We start from the raw sequence: 26,589 nt of genomic DNA, 5'->3' as shown, positions 1-26,589 counted from the left end.
TACAGATGGAAAGCTAGACGTACAGACATATTGAAAAACTAAACTTTGACTTTTTAAATCAAAAGTTTATTATAGTTCCTCCTTGGGCCAAGAGGAACCTATGTACCAAATTTCAAGTCTCCAGTATCAGGAGAATAATTGTAGATGGACGGACAGACAACGAAATGATTTTAAAAAAGATCGGTCAGATCCTTAGTAATAAGAGCTATTGTTAGAAGGTAACGTCTGTACCTGTGCCAGAGGATTGCACAACACAGACACGTGACCGCTGCACCCAACGATTAGCACAGTTGGCTGCTGGAAATGTCAGCGCCAACCTGTGATAAGGAGTGTCTCTAATCAGTCACTACGTGAGGAAAGAAAGTTCCCGTACGAGGGAAAGTATCGGTACTTAGAAATCACCCGTTTTCGTCATCCTCTAAAAAAGAATGTGCGAGTTCGTATCTCGTGTATTTACAAATTCATATAAAGTTAGCAATTAATAATTTTAGACCAATATCATTATTTTTGTTGTTTTCAAATTTAAAAAAAATCTTAAATGCTGTTTGTAAGAAGACGTGTATACTTCATGAGGAAAAGTATAGTAAATTTCATGCTGTCCTGACCAAATAGGACTCCTTAAGCGAGTAAAATGCTCTTGTGTAACAGCTTTATCAAATGTTTTAACATAATTTATGCTTAGATTTTAAGTATAATATAGTACGGGTTGCTGTAAAGTTAACAATTTAGACACTTTACATTTTAGAATGCAAATATTCAGAAAGCAAAGCAATTCAGATGTATTAAATCGTGATAGAGTGTCAGAGAATATACAAAATACAGTGTTTAAATTGTAGAACAGTGTAGACGAACAAACAACAACACAGAACAGGTTTGTACAAACAGTGAAAAACTCATTTGCCAGATATTGTTCCGAAAGTGTATCACCAAAACAGATTTACAGGCAATTTTTAAACTAAAAAGGCAAAGGAAACACCTCAGTGAGGTCTCTTTTAACTTCACAAGAGGACTTTATTAAATTTTGTTCTTGAACCCAGCATTTTGGATTAAAAGCGCGGGCATACAAAATATGTTTGACGAGATATTCAATATCGAGTTTAAAGAATAAAATAAAGTAAGTTTCTTTTATTGTCCTTTGTTTGAAGTTTGTTTTTGACGATGGAAGGATTGTTAAGGAAACAGGATATTTCCGGACATTTGCCATCGTTCAGTGATATAAAAAATCAGTAACACTACGTTTCGAGATCTGCAATCTGATCTCTTCTTCAGGTAAATAACTAACCTAACACACAGTTACGAACTATGTAAAAATAAACATATCACACCAAAGCGTTGTGACAATCATGGGTCAGGAATCACAACCGCCATATTGTGTGTTAACTACACTGACTATAAAACATGCACTTAATAAAAAACTAAACACAACACTGATTACTAGGACTAAACTACAGAATATAGGTCACAATAGGTCCGCATTCGTTGACCAACCACCTAAACTGGTTGAGTTAGCTTATTGTAAACAACCAATCTTCATAGAAATCAAGTAAACTTAAATTTATATTATTAATAACAAAACAAATTGTTAAAATACTGTTGTCATGTCGGTTGATTATACAAACATTTATTATTCTGAACATTCTATTAATTTATCTTAAAAATAAAAAAAAATAAATAACAGATAGTTACGAAATAAATAGTTTGTGATTCATTCACTTCAACGATTTCCGTTGGTATGTCTGTTTAATATTGAGTATTGTAAGCTTATCGATTTATTGATAAGGGGAGGACACTCGGTCTTCTTATCAGAGCAGTGTAGTTTGGTGTGTCGGGCGGGGGGGGGGAGGTGTGAGGCGGAAAGGGGGAGTGTAGTAGAGAGGTCTGTTTACTGTTTACTTTTACATTCAGTTCCCGTCCGTGCGCTAGCGGGTACACGCCAGTGTTAATTCTGTCCAGTGCTGTGAGATTGTACTGTCTGTTTTCCATTTGTGTGTCCTTAACATTATTTTAATTGTGTATGATGAGAAATGGATTATTCTAAATTTATTTATGTGATTGTAAATATTATTCACATATATGTCATAAAAATTTTATCAGCTGAATGGTTCAACATCAATTAACGCTTTTATTTCTTTATGATGGTATACAGTCGCTTACGTTTGCCATCATTGATATTTAAATTGCCTGTTTAGATTTACGTTTACTTATATTACTTTAGTTTTTTGAAGTATGCTTGTTTTATGAGAACTACGTAAAAATTTACAAACTTATTTATGCTAACATTATTCACAAGGCGTAAAATTTTAATTAAACTTTGTGCGCTTAAGGTTATAAAGTTATTAAAAGCAAACCCTTTGGACAAATTTCCGTTCTTAATATTATTTTATTTTTATTTAGATATAAACAATCTAGAAAAACTAAAACAACATTTAAAAACAATACTTGTGTTACTAAGATTTGCAAGGTGTCTTTATTAAATATTGTTTTATTTATTATAAAGATTTGCGTTCTAAATGTAATGTTTATTTTATTAAATATGTAAATCTAGGAAAAACTTACTTAAATGTAAAAACAATATTTATGAGTCGGCATTTTTTCTGGAAAGTTTTAACCCTAATGTAGATTTTCGTTCAAAATAGTGTTTTATTTTTTAATGTGTGTAATTAATTGATTACTCTGTTTAGTAAAGATAGCAGATTGTGTATTTTCGTTTAATTCTTAAGTTTATGCAGCCATTGTCATGGTTTTATCAAGGGGTTTCGAATAACTGCTAATGCTATTAATTTTTTCGACATTGTGTGGACAGGAAAATCTCGATCATACAGAATTTTCTGTATCGATAAATAATTTACTAAGTTTTAACTCTAACAAACGTACATAGTATTGTCGATTAATGAGAATGAAATACTGAAAAAGCTATGGAGCATTAAAAATAGCAGAGAAGATGCGTCAATAGCTGATAGTTTTATCTAGGATGCCGCACCCATCCTTGAGCTACCTTGTATTTGTGTTTATCTACCACGAGATAAGGGTTGTGAGGTAGGTAGTTTATACTGACTCTTTCATCCTTCACCATTCATAGAGGCCCTCGCTGTGGCATTTCATTGAGAACAGTCACTTAGTTACGCATATTTGTGTGCATTCCACGTGCTTGTATGAATTTGAATAGTTTCATGAATCATTCGAAGAAAATATTACATCAATAAATACTTAAACAGCAAATATTAAAACAACAAGTTTAATTAAAAATGGCCCTTCAGTCGGAAGAATCAGGTAGATTTTTTGACAACTGAAATATTAATATGGTTTATATTGGAAATTTACGATTTCAAATGCATTTGTACAAAATAAATATTTCTCTAACCTCATAAATAGAAGTTCTGAATTTTTTAAACTTCAACGGCCTCCGGATCGGAACGAAATCTCATACCAAGGTGGTTGACGAACTTAAAAAGATACGAGTATTTATATGATTATTTTTGAAAGTTTTAACATATTTCATCACTTCTTTCGCTATTGTAAACTTCTTATGGGAGGTAATCGATAGTTTAAAACCATTCGAAATGCATTTTTTACTTTTTTCTGTAGGTCTGTAATACCTTTTGATTTGTTAAATTTGACAAACTGCCACCACATTGCGACGAACAGCGTACCAAGATGGCTGACGAATTTTCTCGAGATTTTATAAAATCAAGTTTCAACTGGTTATTTTGTAAGCCAACATGTACAGTATGTATAAACTTTGAAACTGAGGATAATTGTGTAATGTGAGGGTCATGTTGTGATGTTATAGTAATTTTCCGCAAGAGCCACCATGAGAACAAAATGCAATTTGAAATCCCTAACTTATAAGTATTTTTAAACTCCTCTCATCGTTTAAATCATAATCGTACAACATTGTAACATTTAGTAACAACATTATTGTCATGTATAACTGAAACGTTCAAAAATACAATATGCAGTGTTTATTTATTCAACTAAGTTGTCATTTACTAGTTTCATTTTAATAATTTCAATTCCCGAGGCACACACAAAGGGAGCTAAATTGATTTGATTGGAACTGGTCGAAAGACCACTTTACCATCTAAGGGAGTCTGGTAATGTAATAAGAGCTCCGATTAAATTACCATATAGCCGCAGCTCCGCGTGGCGGGAGTGTACGTGTGGTACGTGTGTAATAATTATGGTAATATCTGCAGAGCCTTGTCGACATCTGTGAGACATGGGAGTAATGGAGCGAGAGAATCACGACATTGTGGGGAGAAGTTGTTGGGTCTGGCAGTGAACCAATAGCACATCGGGACAGTGATAGTGATAGTGACTGACAGGTAGTGTGGATAACTTCGTCTCTGGAACATCCACCATGGGCAAAACAAGCAGCAAGTTGAAGAAAAAGGACCGGACTCAAAGTAAGTACGTTGTCAAATTTTAATTGATTTTGGTAAATTTATAAGCTTTGACGTTACTAAAATTAATATCCTTATAACTCCGGCTACATAATTCGAAGCAAGAGAGAAATCGTTAATATACAAGAGTAATAATGATCAGACATGTGGGCGCTGATGGACATGAAATTCACCCATTTTAATTAACCCAACTCTTGTAGATTGGTGAATAGATTACCTAAAAGAAAATTTACTTCCTAAAAATTCATAAAACTCCCAGCAATAATTCCCCTAAACAAAGTAGAATTAGAATTTACCTTGTTTAAAATTAATTATTGACGACGAATGGCTAAAGAATAACTGAAATTCGGACATTTCCATCGTTATACGACTATGTTACAGAAAAGTACAGTATGTTACGAAAAATTGATTTTGTACTCTTCTTTAGGTGCAAACAAAAACTCATAAGGTTAGGGATTCCCTAGCGAAACCTACTTTGCGCAATAAGCTTAAGCTGACGCGTTGGAAATATGGAACTTTATATCCAAGAATAAAGTCAGCGAGGTCCAAGGGGTTCAGACCCCCCTCCACTAGAGTTTCAATTTTTCAATTACCTTTTCAGCAAACTATTCTTATTATGTAAATAATTCAGTATTACTGAAATGTACTGCTGTATGATCGTTATCAACATTGAAACGGTTCAAAAACATTTTTTGAACAAAATGGGTAATAAGAGGTTCATTGCACTTGCCTTACTTTTTATCCACTAAGGGGAAATATCAGTTTCTCCATAGCAAGTACTACATACGATGGGCCAGAATTCAAGAAGAATTTTACTTTTGTGAAAACTCTTTTACATATCATCATTTTTCAATGTGGATTTGTATACTATGCACTGTATTTTGATGACAGTTAAAGCATCTCTTTTGTAATTGCATTACTACATAAGTCTAATCGATTTCAATTATTAATCCTGCACAACTATTAAAGCAATTTCTCCAAAATGATGGATGGAAACGTCAATACAAACCTATTAAGAGACGTAAAAACTTTGTGCAAAATACACTATTATGCTTCTTAGTTTGAAAGTTTCGAGGATTTGAATGTCTCCGGGGAAGGACCTCCAATTTAAGTGGTCCTCGAGGTTAAGTGGTAGAGAGGACTTTATAGTCCTAACTTCGCCTCTAATAAAGACATTTTTCATTTCATTTCATTTCAATTTCTTCTTGATCTTTCCACAAATTCTTTCTAAGCTACGTCCTTCTTTATATCCATTTTTTAATCTAAGGACTCTCAAGTATATACTTAATGTTCTATTCATTACGGTACAACTTTATCTTCTCAAATATCCAGTATAAAAGTATAGAACAATATAGTGTAGACTCTGTCAACAGTACAAAGAAACCGCTACTATATCCTTGCTCAGCGTGATTGTATATCAAAAGTGTCAGCTAACCACATACAGACCGACTATTTGGCTGAAAGTAGCGATTAGAAGTCTTTTCTCATGCGTTTGATGGTTATATAACTATTATTAATGTGTCTGTCGGTCGGTTTTAAGTGTCAGGCTATAAACAATATGGTCTGAGAAAAATTACAGTTCCATATATTTAACTCTTTAAATACCCACTCATTACGATCTAAAAATAACTGGCGTGGATGATGATCGGTTTGCTCCTTAACAGAAATTTCTGTGTTGATTTCAAGACAAACCGGGTTGTATGCGTATGCAATGGAAATTTCCTCACGGACCCTGGACTATGAGTGAAATAAGAGATGGATATTAAGAAGATGGAACATAATAAACAAGTAAAGTTCGGGTCATGATTAATAATAGTTTCTATATGTTAAATATATTATTGGAAACTCAACAGATAGTAAATTTGAAAGTTGTACAGTAATCTGAGAGTTGTGTTCAGTATCTTTACAAGTAATTGATTTGTCCTGACAGGTTCATTTTCAATCATTTGAAAATAAAATTCCTTTTCACATTTAAAATTATATTAGAATATTAGGTTCCTTTTGGGAGATGGTTTAATACTGGTAGTTCAAATTGTAATGACGAACACTTAAGCTATTGAAGCGGAATTCCAGAGTCCAGACTGATTATATGGAATGGAAAACATTTTTTTTTATTTTGTGAATTTTAAACTTTAATCATTCTGGCTCGATTATTATTGAGTATTCTTTAAGCCCCTTTGATATATTAAAGTATACTCGAATATGGACCTGTATTATCAACTACTTCTTCATTTGACCAAAATGAGATGTTCGACTTGAACTTAATTTCATTGTTTTACAAGAAGGGGCTGCAAGACTTTCGGACATTTTGAGAGCATCGTTCCAAATTTTCAAGACGCCTTTTCACATTTCAAAAACTTATTATATAGGAAGTAAGTTTCACACGAAAGGTTTTGCATTTGTCTGGTGGTATGTGTGCTATAGTTATACAGAGTAAGTTTTATGTCCTGGCACACCTGGATATAATTTAAACGGCCCGAGATATCTATGTGAAACCTTGACCCTACCTATTATAACATATGTTTTTTTAATTTTTCAAGTTGTTGAAAATTTTGCGCCCCTTTTCCAAAGGAGGTAAAGGGGGGCAACTAAAAATTTTCAAATACAAACCCCTATCATGTGACCCCTCATTTTAAAGGGAATAAAAAAAGAAATCCAATAATGCAAACAAGAGGTCTCTACGTTTTTTTTAACAGATTTTATGACAAATTTACAATTGAGTAAAGGGGGGCAACCTAAACATTTTCAAATACAAACCCCTATCATGTCTCAAGTTTTTACACACGTCTAGCACACTGTCAAACAGCCGAAGGTGAACAGTTTTGAACATAAAATCTGTTCAAATAAACGTAGAGACCTCTAGTTTGCATTATTGGATTTCTTTTTTTATTCCCTTTAAAATGAGGGGTCACATAATAGGGGTTTGTATTTGAAAATTTTTAGTTGCACCCCTTTACCCCCCTTTAGAAAAGGGGGGCAAAATTTTCAACAACTTGAAAAATTGAAAAAATATGTTATAATAGATGCGGTCAAGGTTTCACGTAGTATATATGTGGTGGTATAGTTTTTAATGTTGCGAGATTTTGTTTACTGAGAGGCTGCACTTAGACAACGTTTCACGCGCAATGATAAAGAATTCGTTTTGCTTAGGTGCTCCAAACTTACTCAAAGCAATTCAATTGTTATTCCAAAGTAATTCCAACCCGCATTCTCGCCCTTATGTATTCTCTCGGCGGAGAGAATCTGAATTACGAGCAAAGTTAAATGGGATCGGGATTAGTTAGGGAGGTATTAATGCGTGGGGAGAGGAGTCGTGTTGACACGACTTAACAGGCTATAAAATACAATCTGCTCCCAAGTGTGTATCGACCCTGAGTGTTCCCTAGACCTCAAACTGATCGCCAAAATATAGTACATATAGAATTAACTGACGAGGTCAGACTTTCGTTTATGCTTATGAGCGTAAGCTAGTTCAATGTTCATAGTTCCTCAAACATTCCTGATTGTTAAAACTCAGTTGCTCAGTTGAGAAGCTCTTTGCCACGTATGGCAAGACATGCTGATCGATTGTCTTCTGAAAACGCGTTTCAAGTCTGCCGATTCGCCGGTGTCACGGAGGCGTAGTAGAACAACTTCGCATCTGGACAGCTCCGGCATATCTAATGCTGCAGCAGCGCTCTTCCTGGAAAGGACGACACCCAGGATGTTTATAAAGTCCAAGCAGGAATCACAACATCCTGGAGATGTAAATGTAAAGTTACACAACTAAGTATTTAAATAATTTGCCAGTCTTGCGTTCAGTTCATTTAGAAACTGTATCATCATCAACATGAAAGGAACATGACCGGTATTGTGTTTAAGTAATGCTTAAGTATAAAAAAAAACAAGCACAAACGAACATCATATCTGTAAATTTGTTTTAGAGATATAAACCTCAAAGTCCAAGCAAAATCCATCATATCTTATGCAGATATGGGAACATTGAAGGCTATTTATAATTAAATTTCGTATAAAAATTAAAAACTGTAATATCATATATGATCTAGTTTGCAGTAGCCTATATACAGTTTAAATCTAAGAAAGGTTATCGAAAAATATAGCACGGAGGTGTTAATAGACCACCATTTTGAACCATTTATGTTATTTTAATTTCTATTAGTAATTTAAGTTGTAAAATAAATGTTCATGCAAGATTGAACCACTTTTATAACCCAGTTTTTAAGTTATGATTGAGACTATGAGTTCCTGATTAAGATTTTCAATAATTTTCAACAACAAAGCTCTATATAGTCACCTTTGTTACTGTATTTATATTCTGATTACTAATAGATTATTTTACATTTTGTTTTTTTTTCAGGTAAGATCATGTGACTTCTAAGATGAAAAATAGGAGACCATGCGTGAGTGAACTGAACTTGAATCTATTAATTAATCTATTAACCAATTACTTTTAACGATTTTTCTTTGAAATTGCTGGATTTAAGAATAACATGTAGTTTCAACTTTAGACCTGAGTTAGAGAAAATGCAGGTTCAAATCTTGTGACCTTTGCACTTTTATCAGTACCATCGACCTTGTACTGTATCGACTCCCCCACCCTTATCTTGTTTGATAAGATTCTCGCACAGGACAGTGTAACGCGAGTCCTGACAGGACATTTTAGACCATATCGGCATCGCTTCAGGCTAAAGGGAGTCGTGGAGCATGTATTTTTTCACTGCCCCCGTTTTCGAAAGGAACGGCAGACCCTGCAGCAATGGTCCGTGAGGACGGGTAGTATAAGGCTTAACAGGGGATCGGCCTCTACTAAAAAAAAGTAAAAAGTAAGCCATTGTGCCTGAAAAAATTCAAGCTATGCTCTCTTTCTGTAATAATTCACTTTTGACGTAACTGCAAGTACTTTAGTATCCATTTGCTGAATTATTCCTGATCTCCAATCAGTTCCAGTTCCTACTGTGTCAAAACCAACAATGGGACCAGCTCTCGCGAGATTTACAGCGGCAGGCCGCCGCAATAAACGTAAAATGTCTTTTAAAACACATAAAAAGCATAAAATACGCCATCGTTTGCATGATTTACGAGGAGCAGTTCCATTTGAAATCCGATCACGTTGAGCACTTTTACGCTGTAAAATTTGGAACGGTGGTTGTAAACTTCAGTTTTGGGTCCAGTGCGCGTTGTGTGGGCCCCAGCAAAGTTCCAGGAACAGGCTCGAACCCCAGGTGCGTGGGTCGGTCGGCGATACCATCGAAATGGATTAGCGACACTCGCAGCTACGTATTATAATTAGTTGAATTTGCAAAATTCTCACGCACGCGCACGCACACGACACGGCTGCACCCACCTGGGCACTCCTTGCACTCGCGCATTCCTCGGTACTCAGTGGCTTCCATTGTGGTCGTAATTGTGTTTGTTCTTTAAAATCTAGGCTCATTTTGCTAGTCTACTAAATATCCAAAATGTTGTTTTAAAAAAGCGTGCTTAAAAGAATTTTGTGAATATTTATTAACCTTTTGAACAATAGCAAAAGAAAAAATCCTGTGTGAGCTTTAAGGTTTGGGTGATTTTATTACTTTAGCTCATACTTAAAATTTTGAAACTCAAACTTTAAAGTAATTGGGCAAGTCTCACCAGAAAGGCTGACTTCTGGCTGGTTTATACCTACAGTGGGCATAGCAAAAACCGCTGCGTCACTTAAATCTGGGCAACCTAATGGATGTCTAGGAATGGCGAATTACTAACCGCAAATTTCGAAATACCTGGGTTGCAAGGGTAGACGATAGGTCTAGTCTACTACGGGAGATATCTGTCGAAATTGGTGGTGCTCCCTAAGGGCTGTTACTGTCCTAGATATAGGGGCGTGCCACCCTCTGCCTTCTTTGACTAGACAGGCTGGTACAGAACCGGCTTCCCCTTCTTCCAAGGACACGTGACTCACATTAATGCCCAAAATCCTTCCTCATGGAGCTTGACAGGAGGTGGTCCGTACCCCCAATCATAACTATCCAGAATATCCTGTCACTCCGGAAGCACCACAAAGGTCCTTTTAGGGCAAATGCAATTTCTCAACTTCTTGTCCTAAGAAAACAATTGGAGCAAATTATAGCTGCTTTGTTTGTAATTGTGGATTTCTCTTAAGCAACTGCATGACAACCCCAGATGGGTTCACTTCTTGATGGCTCATATTTGCAAGTAGAACCTACAAGAGGCGTAGCAAAAACCGATGAGTGACTTTAATTTTAGTAACTCAATCGAAAGGCAGATTGCTAGACGCAAATATCGTGATACTGGGGTAAAAAGGGTTGGTCAAAAGTTCTAGTGTACAGCACAGGAGTCGGTGAGGCTTCCTAATGTTAAAGTTTTTAACCATAAACATAAAGGGGTGTTGTCTTCCCTGGCCACATTGACTGATAGAGGCTGGAAAACAGCAGGCCAACCCCTTTTTAGTGGTGACATGACTGAGATAGAAGAGACCGTTATCCTTCTTCATGGGAAATAGATAGGACCTAAATATCCTGTCATTCCGAAAGCAGTGCAATAGCCCTTTTAGGACTACATTAAATGGGGGAGGGGGTGGGGTTTTCTCATCTTCTTGTTCTAAGTGAAAAACTGCAATATGCAGATTGTGCTAAGTGAAAATAATGATAGTTTTTTTCACTTTTTAATTTTCTATTTAATTCATTGCTGTCATGAAACTCTAGTAGGATATTTATTTTCAATCGCATAATGTGTCATGTACATGACTATTTTTGGATGTTTTACGATATGCAAGTCTTTTGTGACTTTATAAAAAAGGATGACTTGAAATTGGCTGACTTTACTCTCATATATTAAATATACTTGAGTATGAAAATTGGAGAGCATTAAATATTAATTGCAGTTGAGAAAACACGTTAATGAGCACTAGCGAAGTCACTGATGATGAGTTGTTTATCCTTGCAGTGACAGGAAGTTCAAAGCGATGTTAAACGTCGAAGATCGATGATGATCGCCATTGGGAGACTGAAGTGCTTCTGTTCGCCTTTGAAGTGCGAAGTCAAGTGCAAGAAGCCCCTTATCATCTCAAATTATCTTTGTTGTATCAGCGAGTCACTGTTTCCTCAGAGCCACCCGATGTAACACCTTTTATACCTTGAGATTTTGAGTTCATCTCCATTTCATAGTTCTACGTCATGTATAGAACGAATGTTTCAAAATATTGAAACCTATTTTTAAAGGATTTTAAACTGGTAATTATTTCATAGAATTTCATGCACTAGTGGATAAAAAATACTTAATAAATAACAAAAGAAATTATTTATTACTAATTAAATCTAAACGTAACACATTTTAAATTAACGATAAAATATGAAAAGATTGATAAATATTTTATGTACGTTGAAGGGTACTGAAATAATTAATTTTCTACAACGCGCTGATTATAATTGAACATCTATACCAAAACAATCTGCTATTTCTGTTCAAGGACGGTAGCGGACTGGTTAAACCAGTCGTGGGTATGCGGGTAATTTTTCATTCAGATGAGAGCCTAAAGTTTCAATTTAATTCGAAATGGTTACCTTTGTACTGTAGTATTGTTTACTTTATAGTTAGGAGATATTTTTGGTGTTATAATTATATGTTTCATTACTTAATTATTTTAATAATTGGTGAATAATTATAATTTGAACTGGAATTTAATATATATTAAATGTACATGGCTTCCAAAGTAAAAATGAAATGTTATACAGTTTGTATTGACATCCGGCAGTGTAAACAGGAAAAACTTGTAAACCAATGCCCGAATTAGCATAGTCTGAATATGGCTAGTTTACGAATTATGGCAATTGTTCGTAGTCGACTTTTTAAACTCTCTTTAAGCGGACGTTTATTCCAGATTTCAGGACTCAATATTCCTACATATAAGTATGCATTCATTTATTATACTTTCAGCTATTTCTCAAGGAGTTAAGTAACAAAAATAGTTTGCTATTTACAGATTGAAGACATGGAAATGTTTTTCTCTTCGCTTACAAACAGCTATTAGGGACAACTGGTTTTAGAATACATAACATTACATTTCCAATGTTCACAACTGTTATATTTTCAACAGAAACATTTTATTTAAATAAATTCATTGAATTTGGTGAAAACAATTATTTTGGTGTTCCGGTGAAAATTTGTATAGTTGAAAGATTATAAAAAAAGTTTAAATTTTATTTTAACTGCATTACCAAAAACAGTTTTAATGGTAAATGCTCTCTTAATACTTTTAAAAATACAAATACGTCTAGATGCTCACTCAAATTTATTTTAAGTTTAAATGTTTCTTCAAAAGAATGAACAGATCAGCATAAAATGAATTATTTTACGCACCAAGCAGAACTTCTAAGGAAACACTTATTTAAAGAGACAGTAACGTATGCTACTCAGACCTTCCCCATCAGCTAAATGAACCGTAGGGCAGAAGTCCCTAATAAATAGCCCTTTAGGGTTGTAGCTGGGGGAATGAGTGCAGTTAATGAGTGACTAATGCAAGAAGCTCACCCTACTACTGCCACTATAACTCTAGCCGACATGTACAAATATTAGTCTTGGGTAAGGGGACTTGTGTAATTAATGCAGTGTGAATATGTGGTTATTTATAGAACTATACTATTCTGCCCCGGACTTGACAGTCTACTGAATAAAGTTGATAGATGAGATTTTTTTCCTTTTCTTTTAGTTTTTAATGTAAAATATACCACACTAACCGCATTAGACACTACTACTACAAAGCAGCCGATGCTAAAAGAAACATAATTTTTTTCCAGACATTTGTCATTGTTCAATGGTACAAACCACTACGTTTCGAGATCTGCAATCTGATCTCTTCCTCATGTGAATAACTAATAACAAATAACTGCAATCTACCTTAGCATAAAAAAATCATACCAGAGCGTTGTGACACGCATAAGTCAGGAATCACAAACACTATATGTGTGTGTCATCTCCATACTCACTGGCTCTTAAACATGCATTTAATAAAAGTAAAACACTACACTAATTATTAATACTGAAGTACAGTATACATGTCACAATAGGCCTGCACTCGCCGGCCAACCACCTAACACGAATGCCTCAACTGTGCGCAATACTATTTAATGGTTTTGGCATCCTTCGTTTTCGCTAATTACTCGATAAAATACACATAAACTGTCCTAAAACGTTTATGTGGTTTTTATCTATATTTTCCTTTTAAAAATGTACTTTTCCACGTGGTATTTCAGTATTTCAGTCAGTGTAGGTTGAGTAATTAGTAAAACATAACGTAATAAACGTTTATTATTTTATGAATTTTCATTAAACATATAATTTCCTTACCTAATAGATCGTTATGAACTTAATCTTCAACTTGTGAACGTACGGCAAAAAAATTCATTGTTATCTGCTGCTATTTTATTTAGGCCTTTATTGGACTAATCTTTAACCTAATTTTAATTACTTTAACTTGGTACAATGAATGGATGTAATTCCTTTGGAATGATCGAAAATTGTTTGTTTACGAAGTATGCATTCAGAGAAGCATAAATAGATTTCCAAAAATCTACTTCACCATCTCAAATTTGAATAAAAACATCAAGTATAAATAATACAACCCATATTTGAAAACAACGCAATAGAATAATATCAATCTTAAATATATTTCAGATTTGCAAAGGAGTTTGGGTAACATTGCGTGGGCGCTTCGCCGCGTATAATCAGTGCTTATTTACGTGTCCGATGTCCATAAACACACGTCCCTACATCAACATGACCCCGAGACCGACTACAAGGCCCACTTTATATCGGTGTTTTATTGTGGCGCTCCGTGCTGTAGTGAGGCCCACGGACTGGGTAATGTGTTGAGTGCTTTATGGTTATCTCTATGGTTACATATTGTTGTGATTGGCTGCTATGCTTGGTTTTCTGGAAAATATATGGAAGTGAACCCTATAGTAAATCTGCACGATAACCTGACATACGTAGTCATTCATTGATCGACTGACCTATTAAATTATTGAGATACCCTGTCAGATGTGTTTACACTAGCAAGAAGTCGCGAAAGTACTGTGTCCGACAGTAAAAATTGCTAGTCTCTCAATGGGAGAAAAAGCTCTCGCTACCAGTGTCGGTCAGTTGTATACAAGCATTCGAGAGTAGTGTCGGACAGTAAAACTAGGGTAAACAGATCCACACCGCGAGCTGTGTCGCGACTAGTGTCGGGCTGAGCAGTGTCGGACAGTAAGACTAGGGTAAACAGATCCACACCGCGAGCTGTGTCGCGACTAGTGTCGGGCTGAGCAGTGTCGGACAGTAAGACTAGGGTAAACAGATCCACACCGCGAGCTGTGTCGCGACTAGTGTCGGGCTGAGCAGTGTCGGACAGTAAGACTAGGGTAAACAGATCCACACCGCGAGCTGTGTCGCGACTAGTGTCGGGCTGAGCAGTGTCGGACAGTAAGACTAGGGTAAACAGATCCACACCGCGAGCTGTGTCGCGACTAGTGTCGGGCTGAGCAGTGTCGGACAGTAAAACTAGGGTAAACAGATCCACACCGCGAGCTGTGTCGCGACTAGTGTCGGGCTGAGCAGTGTCGGACAGTAAGACTAGGGTAAACAGATCCACACCGCGAGCTGTGTCGCGACTAGTGTCGGGCTGAGCAGTGTCGGACAGTAAGACTAGGGTAAACAGATCCACACCGCGAGCTGTGTCGCGACTAGTGTCGGGCTGAGCAGTGTCGGACAGTAAGACTAGGGTAAACAGATCCACACCGCGAGCTGTGTCGCGACTAGTGTCGGGCTGAGCAGTGTCGGACAGTAAGACTAGGGTAAACAGATCCACACCGCGAGCTGTGTCGCGACTAGTGTCGGGCTGAGCAGTGTCGGACAGTAAAACTAGGGTAAACAGATCCACACCGCGAGCTGTGTCGCGACTAGTGTCGGGCTGAGCAGTGTCGGACAGTAAAACTAGGGTAAACAGATCCACACCGCGAGCTGTGTCGCGACTAGTGTCGGGCTGAGCAGTGTCGGACAGTAAGACTAGGGTAAACAGATCCACACCGCGAGCTGTGTCGCGACTAGTGTCGGGCTGAGCAGTGTCGGACAGTAAGACTAGGGTAAACAGATCCACACCGCGAGCTGTGTCGCGACTAGTGTCGGGCTGAGCAGTGTCGGACAGTAAGACTAGGGTAAACAGATCCACACCGCGAGCTGTGTCGCGACTAGTGTCGGGCTGAGCAGTGTCGGACAGTAAGACTAGGGTAAACAGATCCACACCGCGAGCTGTGTCGCGACTAGTGTCGGGCTGAGCAGTGTCGGACAGTAAAACTGTATTCACGGTTTAAAACATCAGCTGTAACCAGTATAAAGATGTTATGAGAAGTTTAGAGGCCGGGATTTAGATATGCAATTACTTCTTTAGCTTTACTGCTTAATCCATTTATGGCCAAGTTCATAAACCGCTGATGGTAAAAGTCATAATACATTTTACTTGGAGAAATCTTAGGGAAATGTCATGTGCAGTTTGTGTTTTGCATGTATTTGTAGATGATTTGAAGTTCTAGCCCTGGATCTTTTATCAAATTACCTCTGGCTAGGCTCAGATAATTCTTTATTAACACATAAAAAGGTCGGGCTTAAAGCGGTATTCCAACACGGATCCCTAGTGTGATAAGCGAAGGGAACAGTTACAAAGGACACAGTATGGTATTCTTGCAGTATAGAGTTATTACATAACGTGTTCTCAAATATATATGGTGCATGCTTTAAATGAATTAGTGCTTAAAGATCGTAAGTTGTTATACTAAATATATTCTGAAATCTCCTCCAATTTCATAACTCTACCATAATGTTGTTGAAGTATTTGGCACATAATCTAACTATTGGTGTTATTGGTAAATATATACATAATACAAATATATACGATTTAAAAAGTGAACATCTCTTTTTATAAGTTTGATCATTTAATAACAAATATGTAATGAAGGAAGCAGGATATTTCCAGACATTTTCCATCGTTCAGCGATGCAATACAATCAGTAACACTACGTTTCGAGATCTGAAATCTGATGTGTTCTTCAGGTAAATGACTAAACTAATGCATGACTTCAATCTAATTAAAGTAAACAAAACTAACCAGAGCGTTGGGACACGCACAAGTCAGGAACCACAATAGCCAACAAAAACAACCCTGTTTCTGTTTCCTTCACAATCCTTCCATCGTCAAAAACAAACTTCAAACAAATAAATAAATAATTTCGTTACTTTATATACGTGTTGTAGCGATTACTTTTGTGAGCATCTACTTCAGGTAAACGCTGATCAGTTTGTTTCTCATAAATGCAGTGCTGATTTCTAAAGTTTATTGTTTCTATGACGTACGATGACTTAAAATATTAGCGTATCGTCTTTGTAATTGGCTGACGTAAAACGAACTATGTAGTTTTTACTGTTGAACGTAATTTCTTCAAACCATGGTGTATGAAGCACTTTCCTTTCCAGATAGATACTTTTAAATATGAATTATGATGAAATATAATATCATACCTTATTATATTTTTGGGACAGTCATCGGCCGCACGATCTGAGTTAGAGATAACGTAGGTTCAAATCCTGTCTGTGGCTGGCCAAATTTTGATCAGTACCATCGACCTTGTATTGTATCGACTCTCCCCCTTATTCTGTTTGATAAGATCCTCGGATAGGCCAGTGCCTATGAGGGCGTCCAGAATAATCTTGAAAAAAGGGCGGCCTCTTCTTTTCTAAAATAATTATGTTTTCCATATCTAAGTTTTATCAGTTGGGTACCTATAAAATTGAAATTTACCACAAGATGACAATATCAGGTATAAAACATACTCAAGTGTGGTATTAGATTCAAAACATTGTAAGTAATTGAATATAATTGACATTTACTCGTAATTTTAAAAAATACATGTGAATAGATGCAAAGTTAATGTATCTATTTACGTACTTGTATATGCAGTAATTGTTCTTAAAACATTTCTGGCCTCACAGACAAAGTCGGATTTTGAAAAATGTAATTTTAGAAATATTTTTTACTAACTATGATTACCGGTTTGTAACACAATACAGACCAATATGATACAACTAGATCGTTTAGTAAAGTATATGTTAGAGACATTTGTTAGGAAAAACCGTGTTATAAAATCTTATTTCCACTAAATCTGTTCATATACAGAGTGTCCCATAACTCTCGGGACGATAAGGTATACCACGTTATTGCTTAGGTCAAGACAAACATATTTTATCATATGAACATGGGTCACCGATGCTTAGTTTCCCATCTGTCTGTCTATGTGTTTTTTTATAAAAAAAATTAATATCTTAATAACCAATAAATTAAACTAAAACTTAATTTGGTTGATTTTTTTTAATAATAACAAGACCAGTTATAACAGAACAATATAAGGAAATTATCTTTAGTATTTTCAAAATGGCTGCTATTAAAACTTTAAACTTTGATTATCTTAAAAACTAGCATTTTTACTGAAGTTTTTATGGCCACCATTTTGAAAATACTAAAGATATTTCATGATATTTTTTTCAGTTTGGTATAATCTAATTTATTGGTTTTTGAGATATATTTTTTTTAAATCAAAAACACATGCAGACAGACAGATGGGAAACTAAGCATCGGAGACAAATGTTCATACGGTGAAATATGTTTAACTTGACCTAAGCAATAACGTTGTATACCTTTGAGTACAGAGTTACGGGACACTTTGTTTATTAAATATATTTAACGCCAATGACAAGAAACAGGTATATGCTCCCATCTGCATCTAAAAAATCGTTAGTTTGTAACATTTGATTATAACCTAAACATCTGCTCAACACACAAGTATATTTAGTTATTTAAGATTTGTTTGAATTCAAATGTTTGTTAATGGGCCTCATTAAATTAAAAATTAGGCGTTCTTGTTATAAATGTTTAACTTATTAGATACATTAGAATAATAAAACTTTCTTCAGAGACAGAATAATTAACCTTTATAAGTATAAAAATTTATTTAAAGCAGTTACAACATACAGCTTTTTAAATTTAGGAATTATATGTTACTACATGGCGGTAATATTGGCATTAACAAAAACTGTGAACCAGATTCTTATCGTCTTGGTTCAACGGAATCAACTGACATCTGGTGCACGAGCAGAACTTGTTATCTCTTAGTCAACAATTATAAATTGAACTCTATTTGTATTACAATAGTTTAAATTTGATTTGTATAAAGTATGTTATACAGAAAGCATATTCATAAGTTAAGTAACAGTTAAAAGTTAAGCACTTGACAGCACATAGTGGAGCTCTCCACTGCGTCGTATGAATATTCCGCGACCTGTTATCACTACGCTCGTCTCTGATAAGAGATAAGAACAGGTGTTGCACATCTGTGTCGCATTCTTCCAGTAGCTTCGCTGCCATGCTATACGTGTTGCTGCATAGTAATTCTAGAGTACAGTAAATATTCAAATGTTTCTAACTAGGTTACTAGTTTTAGTAGGCAACACATTTCCTCGTTTCGCCGCCAGAGACCAGCACGTTTCCAAGCACTATTTAAAGGAGTCGAATTTTTTGCAATTTTATTTGTAGCAAAGCGGCGCCGGCGGCGCTAAACTAAATTTATCGCCACTATTTTTTTTCAATGCAGTTTTACACTCATGTTGGAAATTTAAACTAGAGAAGCAAACGTTTTTTTATCGTTACAAACTACGTTTGAGCTCAATTTAAAAATACAATTTCCACCATTCCGGTGTAAAATTTAAATGGAGAAATAAATCTGTGGTGTTAAGCAGTCTACGCATTTTAATGGGTTTGGCCTGGAAGAATATGGGATTATTCTTATTTATTTCCTAGATTATTTCAAAATAGGGACTAACAGGGGGATAGAGATTAAAAAGTGGTTAAAATCTGTGCTAAATTTAACGGAAACAAAACCGTTATATACCGTGAAATGATTTACTATAACTACTTTTATAACACCATCCATGGAAAGATCTCGGATATAACTCTGGAAAATGTGTCTATGTTTCTGGCGATAGCCTACAATATAAAATCTTTCGTCTCTCCCTGTAGCGAGTCGCGAAGTTTGGCAACCGAATATTGGGCGGAGATTGACTTTCTCGTGCAAACAACTTGCTTTTTATGTGTGGCGTCACCAGTTTTATCAAACAACTGACTTAGTCGTCAAGTCGTCAGAAATTGAATAAAAACTTTTATAAGGATATAACAGGTTCTTAGGGATTGTTTTCTATCATACACATATACACTGGTTGGTCGTTCTTAAAAAAAACAATAAACAAACAGTCTAAATCATCTTAAACAATGACAGTAGCGACAACTTCGAACGAGTAATAATAAGTGTATGAACAAAACAAAGGGGGTTATTAAAGGAAGGAAACCATTATTTATAGTGTCCTTCGGTTTGTATAGAAAATTACAGTCAGGTATATTGTATTAAAAAGCTTCATGCTCAGTCATTGCACATATTGCAAACAAATATTTGATTCCTTATAAAACATTCTATCAGGAGAAAATGACTGTATTCTCTACAAAGTCAATTCCACGGGATGGTTTGTTACAAATATTGGTCATGATTACTGTTATTGTTTTTATTAATAACTATTTCACATTTTTTGTTGTCAGTTGAGATGAAAAAACGCTTCTGTATTTCTTATTGAAGTGACTAGTGTTTTTTTTTTTTCTTTTGGCGAACTATGGATATATGATTTTTGTGGGAAAAACTTTTATTTCGCGTCACGAAATGTATCATCACGTTTGTTCGCTCTGTAGCCGCTAGGGGCAAGACTTGGCAGCCATTTTGATGTCAGGGAGGGCGTTTCTCCGTTCAATGGCTATCCAGGCGTGATAGTAAGAGGTTATTCTAGCTCCTTGTTGAAGTGACTTCTTCTTTTAGCGGGCCAGGATGTATGTTTTGCACTGTAAAAAAAAACTTTTGTTTCGTGTCACGCATGTTTATATTTTCCACATGATTTCTAAATAGAATGACAGCTTCATCGAAACGTAAACAAATCGTTATATAAACATCTGTCATGAACTAACAAAAGTTGAAGTTAATGAAAAATCTGTTAGGAGAGATTAAAAGGGATTTAAATATAAACCACAATAACATACAACATTATATATGATAAGGAAAATACAGAAACGATTCTCTAATCTAGTAGTGTTTTACAATGATTCGTTTCCTAACTGTTCAAACAGTTTACTCATATTATTATTGACGAAAATGTCCGAAATATCGCATCATCTGGATCGATATCGTCTATATCTGGCCCTGCTTCTGCAGACTTTCCTTGGTTATGGAATTTTTCAGCTTAGGTTACTTAAGCTCTAAAAGCTGTCAAATTGAAAAAAAATCATACTCTGCTATTAGTAGCTATGTTGACTTTAACACGCTATAAAACTTCCAGTGCCCAAACAATCGTTGCAGACTAAAATATTAGGTAAAGTACTGGTTTGAACAAATGTACAAACTACTAATTTATTTATTTATAAATTCCAACGTAACATTGATTAACTGACTGCATCATTCAATAGCAGTATTTAAAGCTCATCGGATTCTAAATTGAATTTCACGTTAATATTATTCCTATTGCAGTTCACTACTAGTTTCATCCTGACGAGATTTAAAAAAGAATTAAAAAATTGATTAAATGTTTTCTAGCTAACAAAGCCCTAATGTAATTTAATCCTGGAAGAACATTAGTCTTTCTATCGATTATTATTAAAACCTTTACTCAATTACACTGAACCTTACCTTACATTCACTGAAAATAAATTACGTAAAAACAGATTTTAATAAAGATTTAGCTGAAGAAACGTAAAAACCATTACGTTACTTGTTTAAAAGTAAATCAAATTTAACAATTTCAAACGAGTAAACATAAGTACAACGTGATATAGAACAGCAAAGATGCTGTGTTTACTAAATATTGAGGAAGAATTTATTTCAGAATTTTAATTTCATATTTAAGTTACTATAACCTATAATTAAATTTTTGGAATATAATGGGAATGAAAATGAAGTTATTACTTCGGCAATTCAAGATTGTAGTGAAGATGATACTGACCAAATTGTAGAAACTAATATAAACGATAATAATGAAAATGTATAGATATATACAACTTGAATATATCAGTGATCATTGTAATATATGAAAATTGTGAAATGTAAAATATATTGCTGAAAATGTATAAAATTAATAAAAAATATACATTTTTGTATTTTAAAGAATCGAGTCTCATATAATATAAGAAACATATCATTAGGAAACGTAATTTTTCAAGAGTCCATGTTTATCAATAGATTCATTTTTCTAAACTGTTCCAAAAAATTACATTAGAGGTATATTGAACAATTTTGATTGCTAAATGTTTTAATAATTTGTTATTTGTATTTCTTTTTGAGAATAACATTCTTTGATATTTTTTTAGTTGAAGTACATGAATAACAAACGTAGTCATTACATAAATGAACTTTTCTCCTCTATTCACAAGTATATGGAAAATAATTTAAGATATTATTGTTTTCCTGCCATTTCCGAATGTTACTGCTTTGTTCATCAATAGGGTTAGATATTCAGTTAAAAGGCTCTCCTCTCATGCATAGTGCATGAATAACTGGAGATAATCCAAACGAAAAGCCTTCGCTATGTAAGAGTTACCTCGGGTTCCTTTTCCTGAACAATGCAGCACTTTGCACTCTCAGTGCGCACATGGATTTTCTCACCTTGCGTAATATATTCGTATAATCCTATAGACGAAAGGTTTAAAAATATTTCTAAAATACTGTGAACCATAAATTACCCCTAGTTCGAGTTTATATATTTTGCACTAACTTGCAGTGTGTGTTATGTGTAAAATTTCCATTAGTCTTTTAAATACAAAGCGCGTGGCTTCTTAAAATGTATGGGGTGTTTAATCTGAGGGTATACATAATGTGGAGATAATCAACGATAATTTCTTGAATCGGAGATGCAAGTTTTCAATATTGTAATTTTTTATACATAGTGGGATACTTTTCATAAATTTCTGTAGGGACATTTTGTTTACAAAAAATGTATGTAACCAAATAAACGTTTAAATTAGTTGTAACCGGTTACAAATATACGCAAAACTGTTAGAGTACTGATTTCTTGGTTAATAATGAATGTAAAGGATACTTTGTGAAATACATACTAAAATAATAAGACATAGTTAATATGTGTGATTGAATAATTAACTAAGGAATTAAATAATCTTACAAAATAATAATTATAAAATGACTTGTCTCCTACTTCAAACTGTATTAATGTTCTCAACTCCTTCGTTCGTACTTCTATTTATTGAGTAAACTCTGTACATTTGTAAAACCCACATGCTATAGACATGTTTTTTATTTATTTATTTCTATGGAGTACTATCAATGCCAGTGGCATTTTAACAAGTTGTATTAAACGTTTTAAATAGGGATTGGTTTCAATCCAAGTGCAAATTTGTATTTCCTCTCCGGGAATTGAACCAATGATCCTTCAGTTAGAGAGCTTCAGCCTTACCCCTACGCTACGAATTAATTTCATAACACCAGTCGAAATCATATATGCTGCGTGAGATGAAAAAGTTTTCATAATTAAAAGAACTGTCTGAATAGGCTTAGATTAAAACACACACTTTGTTTATCAATATTTCGTTAAATATTTGTCTATGAACCAAAATTGCCTCAAAATATGAGTTTTACAATATTACAATAAACAGTATGAGGTTAATAGACATTTTCAAAGTTACAATTTAAAAGTGCGAATATAGTTACTGCAAGTCCATACATAGATCAAGATGTCAGTCGGTAATCAAAATAAACATGCACTAGTTCATCCTTATTTTTAGCACCAGAATTGATGTGGGTCGTTAAAGATCGAAATCACAGAAGGGAAGGAGGTTCTATGTGGGTTTTTATTTTAAATAATCGATTTTATCCACTATCATAATTGTATGCAGAGTTACGTAGCCGTGTAGTGGGTATCTCACCCAGTGGTGACGGAGCCGCCAAACCAGTCGCGGGTTGGGAAGGTCGCCTCGACCTTACACGGTCTGTTTTAAATAGAGGTGACGACGAGATTCGCTCATTCTCTCGTTGCCGGTTCTCCCACTCGTGACATCATAACATCCTCTCGTTATGGCCTCGTTACTCGGCTATCAGGACGATCGTTGTACTCGAATTAGTAATGAGTTGCGATAGTAGTAGGAGATTGTGAATGAATCGTTTATTGCCGTCTTGCGTTGTGTTCTCAGGCAGTATGGTGCAGCTAGTTTACCTTCTCCCACTCGTGATATCATAACATCCTCTCGTTATGGCCTCGTTACTCGGCTATCAGGACGATCGTTGTACTCGAATTAGTAATGAGTTGCGATAGTAGTAGGAGATTGTGAATGAATCGTTTATTGCCGTCTTGCGTTGTGTTCTCAGGCACTATGGTGCAGCTAGTTTACCTTCTCCCACCCGTGATATCATAACATCCTCTCGTTATGGCCTCGTTACTCGGCTATCAGGACGATCGTTGTACTCGAATTAGTAATGAGTTGCGATAGTAGTAGGAGATTGTGAATGAATCGTTTATTGCCGTCTTGCGTTGTGTTCTCAGGCACTATGGTGCAGCTAGTTTACCTTCTCCCACTCGTGATATCATAACATCCTCTCGTTATGGCCTCGTTACTCGGCTATCAGGACGATCGTTGTACTCGAATTAGTAATGAGTTGCGATAGTAGTAGGAGATTGTGAATGAATCGTTTATTGCCGTCTTGCGTTGTGTTCTCAGGCACTATGGTGCAGCTAGTTTACCTTCTCCCACTCGTGATATCATAACATCCTCTCGTTATGGCCTCGTTACTCGGCTATCAGGACGATCGTTGTACTCGAATTAGTAATGAGTTGCGATAGTAGTAGGAGATTGTGAATGAATCGTTTATTGCCGTCTTGCGTTGTGTTCTCAGGCACTATGGTGCAGCTAGTTTACCTTCTCCCACTCGTGACATCATAACATCCTCTCGTTATGGCCTCGTTACTCGGCTATAGGACGATCGTTGTACCTCGAATTTGTAATGAGTTGCGATAGTAGTAGGAGATTGTGAATGAATCGTTTTATTGCCGTCTTGCGATTGTGTTCTCAGGCACTATTGTGCAGCTAGTTTACCTTCGCCCACTCGTGACATCATAACATCCTCTCGTTATGGCCTCGTTACTCGGCTATCAGGACGATCGTTGTACTCGAATTAGTAATGAGTTGCGATAGTAGTAGGAGATTGTGAATGAATCGTTTATTGCCGTCTTGCGTTGTGTTCTCAGGCAGTATGGTGCAGCTAGTTTAACTTCTCCCACTCGTGACATCATAACATCCTCTCGTTATGGCCTCGTTACTCGGCTATCAGGACGATCGTTGTACTCGAATTTAGTAATGAGTTGCGATAGTAGTAGGAGATTGTGAATGAATCGTTTATTGCCGTCTTGCGTTGTGTTCTCAGGCACTATGGTGCAGCTAGTTTACCTTCTCCCACTCGTGATATCATAACATCCTCTCGTTATGGCCTCGTTACTCGGCTATCAGGACGATCGTTGTACTCGAATTAGTAATGAGTTGCGATAGTAGTAGGAGATTGTGAATGAATCGTTTATTGTCGTCTTGAGTTGTGTTCTTAGGCAATATGGTGCAGCTAGTTTACCTTCCATAGCACAGGGGTAAAACTACGGCTCTCTGAACGAAAGGTCCCGAGTTCGATTCCCTGGGAGGTGAATAAAATTTAAGAATGGGTTTGGACCGTTTTCCAGTTAAACAATGATTGTTATGAATATGAAAATATAAAGAATGCAACGAATAAAGCTACCGAAAACACTTTCAAGAAAAACCACACAATTTCATTATTCTACATCTGAAAATTAAAAGTTTATATTTGATTGCTTACAATGAAGGCTTTAAAATTAAATAATTCATATCTTATCTACACCCCATAAATTAGCATAAATTATAATTTTCCTTATTTAAACAGTTTATAATATAGTAGTATGATTTTAGCAGTAGTTTTGTTCGTTTTAATTAAACTTTAGTTTATTAATTCAATTTAATTTTATGTTTATCTATTCTATAAAAATTGTGATTTATTAATTAAGGTATGCTTTTTATAAGGTTCTTCTGAAATCTGAAATTGCTCAAAATTAAATGCTAGATATTTTTATATTGGGATGTTGGTATTATTCTACAGGCCGCATTTTAATATACTTTTTGAAATTAAGTACAAATTTTCTTTTTTTATTATTTTGAATGAATTCGATATATACGTACAACACATTATTACATGTTTTTTCTTACCTACAATCCATGGGATTAACACTACCTACATCGCAATATCTGTGTTTACCAATCAAATTTGACTTTTTGGGATTTGTTTAAACAATTTTAAATTTATTATGTGTTATGAGAGTAAATATTTTTCTGGATTTCTTTAGAAGATAAAATAAATCGTTCTAGTTTGAAGAGATACGAAGACAATTTAAATCAGATTTTAAGTGGGTAAACATGAATTTTGAACTCTTTTCAGTCGAACTTGTCAAAATCATAACCTTCAGAACAAAAACAGTTGTTGTATAAGAAAATTAATAGTTGAATCAGATTACCGTAAAATACTCCCATTCCGCAGTCCAACAAAACGTAGAACTTTATATATCCCTATATTTGCGAATTTCCAAAATCACGCCAGCTTAATACGATAGTTTTTTAGTATATATAAATTTGAAATAATGTAATTGCTACAAAAACAATTTCATGGAGAACCTTTACAAGTGAAGGCGCAGTTGTGAGAAAATAAAACAAGCCGTGAGGAGGCAATAGACTGTCCCTAAGCTCTCACAGGGACCGACCTCTTTGTTATCAGCCATGTCCTGTTATCTCTGACAGTAATCTCACGACAAACACTCACTCACCTTTCCTCATTTCCTGGACGGCTTTGCCCAACAACGCGCTGTGGCTTTTGAATTGGCTTCTAAGGGTTAATCACAAAGTTTATCTTCAAAGGGAACTTTGTAGACATGTGCAACATTTGAGTGGATAAAGGCAAACATGATAATACGGATATGTGTATACTCGAAAATACATGACATGGATTAGTTCATGGAAACT

The 26,589-nt window shown here is 35.2% G+C and overlaps 1 protein-coding gene across 1 annotated transcript in view; it reads left to right on the top strand.

The window, feature by feature from the left end:
- Positions 1–2,661: 2,661 nt before the first annotated feature.
- The window catches only part of LOC124364963 (breast cancer anti-estrogen resistance protein 3 homolog), a 209,257-nt gene continuing 185,329 nt past the window's right edge, over positions 2,662–26,589 (top strand). The window contains 1 exon segment of the mRNA XM_046820816.1: positions 2,662–4,406. Within this exon segment, the coding sequence (XP_046676772.1) occupies positions 4,361–4,406 (46 nt within the window). The 5' untranslated portion in view covers positions 2,662–4,360.

The sequence above is a fragment of the Homalodisca vitripennis genome, chromosome 6 (genome assembly GCF_021130785.1).
Source record: "Homalodisca vitripennis isolate AUS2020 chromosome 6, UT_GWSS_2.1, whole genome shotgun sequence".
NCBI classification, from domain to species: domain Eukaryota; kingdom Metazoa; phylum Arthropoda; class Insecta; order Hemiptera; family Cicadellidae; genus Homalodisca; species Homalodisca vitripennis.
The sequence above is the reverse complement of the archived record's forward strand: the minus strand, read 5'-3'. Positions and strand labels throughout refer to the sequence as shown.